Consider the following 5,247-nt stretch of genomic DNA (forward strand, 5'->3'; position numbering starts at 1 on the left):
GATTCATAGCATTTACGACTTTAAAATGAATTGTTGTCAAGAATGATGGGAATATACATATAAGCACATTCTCATCCCCATATTCAGACGCCATAATCACCCCCTCTTGGGACCAGCGTTCTTGCTGGTAACTCTCATACGCTTGTGCGTGCTCCTCACATCTCAGGTTGGGCAATGGCTTTAATACCATTTGTAACATCCCACCCCAATGACAATATATTGTCCGATCTTGACTTCCTGAACCAGACTTCCTACAAGGTCACTGTGATGCCCCAAATTTCAAAACCCTAAGAAAAATACTACTATTTGAAAAACAATTGTTTTTATTAAACATTTTCATAATGCCCTATTTACATGCAAGTGTTTTAAAACCGTTTTTATTTGAGAAAACAACCAAAAATCCAACTCTTAGCTTCTCGCCAAACGTTTGTTGGGGACCACTGAACACTCGACCTTAACCCTAACACAAACGTTCGACCTGCAACCCTAGAACCATTAGATCAGTGCTTTGAGTAAATCTCATTTCCTACTTGTGAGAGAAATTTGATTTTTCAATCATGCAACCTATTCCACACTTTATCTTTAAGTTTTTAAAACCCCGTGATCTGGATTTGACAATGAGCACCAGTAATCATAAGTATTTATCATAGTGTTGTGTGGCTTGGATCCCAAATGGCTAGATTATTTATTGTCTCTTCTTTTGGTTGGTATTTCTACTGAAAAATTTAAGATTGAGGTTCTCTCCTTATTAAGCTTTTGATCAGAGGCTTTCTTATAGATATCCAACAACCTTTTCAATCTATTCCACTTCATTGAGTTTGCCTTGCAAAAGAACAAAATATCATGAAAAAAAAAAAAAAAAAAAAAAAAGTGATTTAGGTGTTTGCCTCTTTTGGAGGTTGGCCCTCCCATAAGGGCCCCCGATCTCTCTAGATGGTGGAGGAGAGAGCTAAGCTCCCAACACAAAGAAGAAAAATGTAAGGGGATAGAGGGTCCCCTTGCCTTATTCCTTGGGTTGGAGTAATTCTCCCCATTAGCGGGCCATTGACAACAATTACGTAGGAGACAGTACTAATACAAGCCATAATGATCCTTATTCATATACCGGCAAAGATCATTCTTCGCATAACTACCTCCAAAAAAACCATATTCCATACTACTGTATGCTTTGCTTATATCTAAACTTTAGACCCATATAACCCACATATATACGAGTATGCATGTGATGCATGGGATGCAAAGTCTCATATGCTATCAGAATATTATCAGTACTCAATTTCCCTGAGATAAAGGCATTCTAATTATAAGAGATTATATATGGAAGCACAACTTTCAATATATTTGCTAGTTGAATACTATTTATATACAACATATTGCGCATAAACTGATGGGCCTAAATTCTATCACTCTAGTGGGGTTTTTATTTTTTGGAATAAGGGAGAAATATTGGTAGAATTAATCTTCTTATCTAGTTGGCATGAGTTTAAAAAAACTAAGGACAACATTGCATACCTTCCCAACGACCGTTTCCCAATTTTGCTGGTAAAAACAGGCTAGGTACCCATATGGACCTCATGCTTTTAATGGCTACATTCTAGCCGAGGCTCTACTTACCTCCTCTAGTGTTGTAACGCCCCACCCTAAATTCAAGGGTGAAAGTGGAAACTTTTCTTAACTAACCACGAGACGCTACTAATATATCCTTAAACAATTAACGCAACGAAAAAACTTGTAATAAATTTTTGCCTTTGAATTGACCTAATAGACTAAAAAAAAATAAAAAAATCCAAAGCTTCTATTTCGTCTCATAAAGTCAATACAACCCATTTTTTACTGAATATACAAAATTACTATGATATGCCACACTTGGCATCTATACAACTCTTAACAATTAATACTGACTTAGCTTAAGTCAGCACACCACAAACTAAGATTACCTAACTTCTTGTCCAGCGGACTTCTAAGCCTGCAACAAGAACTATGCGATTGTGGGATTTCCAGCAACAGCTACATTTGATTTCAACTTTTTTTGCAATAACTTCCAAAATATTGAACAAACATTTCGTGTCAGATTTTAAGAGCAGCTCAAATTGAATCACGTGTAAATACTTAGTTAAAGTAGTTTATAGTTTACTAGTTGGTTAGAAAGGTTTAGGGTTTGTTTGGAATTGCGTTTGAAGAGTTTAAGAGTGCTTTTAACACTAAAAAAAACTCGTTTGAAGAAAAAAAATACTCGTTTGGTAAAAAAATTAAAAGCGTTTTTAAGGGTCCAAAAAGCCTAAAAATTGCCAAAACGCAGTTTTGGCAAAAGCTTAAAAATGAAGCTTTTGCTCAAAAGCTATTTTTTACTTAAAAACTCTATTTCTCAAATGCAATCTCAAATCTTATTCGGTTAGCAAGTTAAGCTAGTTAATTTGATTAGTTTGCTTGTAACTGATTAATACTCTAGAAAACAGAGCAGCTATAAAGTGATTCTTTGAAAGTTAATGAAAATGATTCAAAATTTCTTCCATATTTCATCTTCTTCCCTTAGATTTTGACAGATTTATTATCATTTTGTAGAGCATATATATATATATATATATATATATATATATATATATATATATATTGAAGATTGAAGATATACAGAAACACAGAATTCAAATAAGTAATACGAACAACTTAGTAGCAACATTATAACGTGGTACATAATTGATAAAGAGATACAATAAAAAGAATATTTCATGCGTGCTCTGTATCTGCTTCCCGGCCTCTTGCCCACTCTCCATTCTCGTCACAGGGGAACAAAATGAGTTTAGGACATTTGATTTTCTGCACGTACCTCAACTCTGGAAACAGTGCTCGCAGTTGCCGCCAATCCATCTGCAATTCACTCAACAACTCCAACCGTAGAATGCTAACATTCCATTTCTCGCATCCCACTGGGTGAAGTACTTGCGACAGCTTTCCTCCCCTTACATACAGCTTCTTCAGGTTCTTCAGGTTTAAGATCGTCACCCAGTCAGGCATCTCAGAACAAGGGAGAAACCGAAGCTCCAGTTTCGTTAAAGAAGCAGGCGATGTAAGATTCGGAGTCGCGGTAGTTGTGTTCGTTGAATTTCCCTGTTCGATACTCTGCTCTTTCTCTGGCCATGCTACCGATAACGACACGAGGTTTTTAAATTTTGATAAATCAATCAGCTCCGCTACGTCCTCAGTCTTATACCTTCTGTCTACATTTATGCTCAACTTCTTCAAACTTTCCAGAATTGCCAAATCTTTCAGCTTGCAGACCTTCTGGACGTCGGGCACACAACCATTTCTATTCTCGCCGTCGTGCCCTGAAGTTTTCCCGGGACGCTTTTTTTCTTTCGGTGGTTTACCAATCAAAAAGCCATGAAGGACTTGGAGTTTTGAGAGCTTAGAAAGTCCAGCAGGCATGTGGCTAATCAAGTAACACCCAGATATGTCTAACCATGTCAGGTTTGTCAGTGAGCCTATCCCTTCTGGAAGGCTCTCTAAATAATGACAGGCATGGAGATCCACGATGATTAGCTTGGTGAGTTTGCAAATTGAATCTGGAAGAGCCGTAACTCTAGTGATTCCCCTAAGGCTGAAGTAACTAAGACGTTTCATTTTCTTTAAATCGTTCAAGAACTCGGTATCATCTACTTCAACAACTTGCTTAGTCGACTCCTGATATCTACCCAATTGAAGAACTTTCAAATTCTTCATCTCTGATAAACTGTCCTCTCTTAAATCAACATACGGCTCACTTACGTTAAACAGAGTTTCAACTTTCTCCACCTTCAGACGGAAGCCATAAGTCAACTCCCGAAGCGACGAATATCCTTCTTCAGTTTTTACTAGGAACCCCCTCTTATTCTTCTTCTTCTCAGAGAAATCTGCAATTGGATTTCTATTTGTGAGAGAGCGAATGAAGTTGCTTGTTCCCCCCCTCGTATTACTCTTGTCAGAGAAATCTGCAGTTGGATTTCCATTTGGGTGAAAGCGAGTGAAGTTGTTTGTTTCCGCAAGCCGAATTACAGCGTAGCGAATTAACGGGTGCATCTTGCAGAGTTCTGAGCTTGGTCTGCGCTTTTTGGGAACGCGCTCGATGATGCCTCTGGCGATAAATTCTTCGAACAAACCGTTGCCCTTCTCCTCGGCACTAGTGTCGGATAAAAAACCCTCACCTACCCACCAGTGGACCAATGCTTTCTTCTTGATGACCGTGTTCTGAGGGAACACCGAGAAACAGAGCAAACAGCTTTGCTTCCATTCTTCTTTTAGACCATGGTAGACCTCCCGAATCTCCTTCAAAATTGAGCTCTCAGACATCATGTTTTCGATATTTAGCTCTAACTTCTTAGCAAAGCGGGAAGGTTTGAAGCTTCTAGACTCCAAATTATCTGAAGAGAGTTTTTTGATTGAATCGAGTCGAGTCTTTAACGTTAAGACAACTCCAAGGGTTTGGTCAAGCTTTTCTTCAAGGATTTTGGTTTCAATGGATTTTCTTGATTCTTCTTTTCCTTCTCTGATGGCATCGTCCAAATTGTTGAGAATCAAATCTTTGAACTCATTGTTGACGCGGTCTCCCCATTCCTTCAGTCTCTCACAGCCATTTTCTACGCACTTTAGTTCCTCCAGGATTTTCATAAACTTTAGCTGTATACCTTCGTCCTCCTTTTGGCTAGGAGTTAGGTGTTTCTTTCGCTTGGATAATTGGTCTAGAAACTGCGGCATGATGAAATCGATGAATATATGGAAGGGCGTGGTTCGCCCAGATCTCGAGAATGAAAGAAGATCCAAAGGCTCAAATGAAGAATTTGGAGAGGTGATTTGTTTCGACATGGTTGATTAACAATAAGGAGCCAACGTACAACCTCAGATTAACAAGAAAGAATGGAACAATACAATGAAATGGAGAGAAGAAACGAGCCAACAACCTTTGCTTAATTGGCAGCAATGGTCGGAAGAGAACAATGAACAGAAAATGACACAAGATTCGAACAAATGGTAGAATGAGGCTCAATCTCTTGTATATACTTACCGAGAATTTAACAACCCCTTACAAGTATAATGTCAAGAGTAGTGGAAACAATCTTTCAATGAAAAGGGGAAGATTAGTGCAACACAAAAGCTCCACTTAGAGGGATATTGAGTGATGGTGGACCCGCAGGGCTTTCAGTAGCCACTATGTTATTTTCACGTTATTTACTTTTTGTTGAAGTTTAGACAATTAAGGTTATTTTAGTATTATCA

General features: G+C 38.2%; 1 protein-coding gene across 1 annotated transcript; it reads right to left on the bottom strand.

Moving 5' to 3' along the window:
- Window positions 1-2,724: 2,724 nt before the first annotated feature.
- On the bottom strand, window positions 2,725-4,836 carry LOC132169939 (disease resistance RPP13-like protein 4). The gene has a single exon (XM_059580877.1). It carries the CDS (start codon window positions 4,834-4,836, stop codon window positions 2,725-2,727), a length of 2,112 nt encoding a protein of 703 aa, XP_059436860.1.
- Between the last annotated feature and the right edge of the window lie 411 nt (window positions 4,837-5,247).

This window comes from Corylus avellana, chromosome ca2 (assembly GCF_901000735.1).
Source record: "Corylus avellana chromosome ca2, CavTom2PMs-1.0".
Lineage (NCBI taxonomy): Eukaryota > Viridiplantae > Streptophyta > Magnoliopsida > Fagales > Betulaceae > Corylus > Corylus avellana.

Bases quoted from the DNA above. Each gene is read 5' to 3' on its own strand.
- LOC132169939 (XM_059580877.1), bottom strand. From the start codon at position 4,836: ATGTCGAAACAAATCACCTCTCCAAATTCTTCATTTGAGCCTTTGGAT.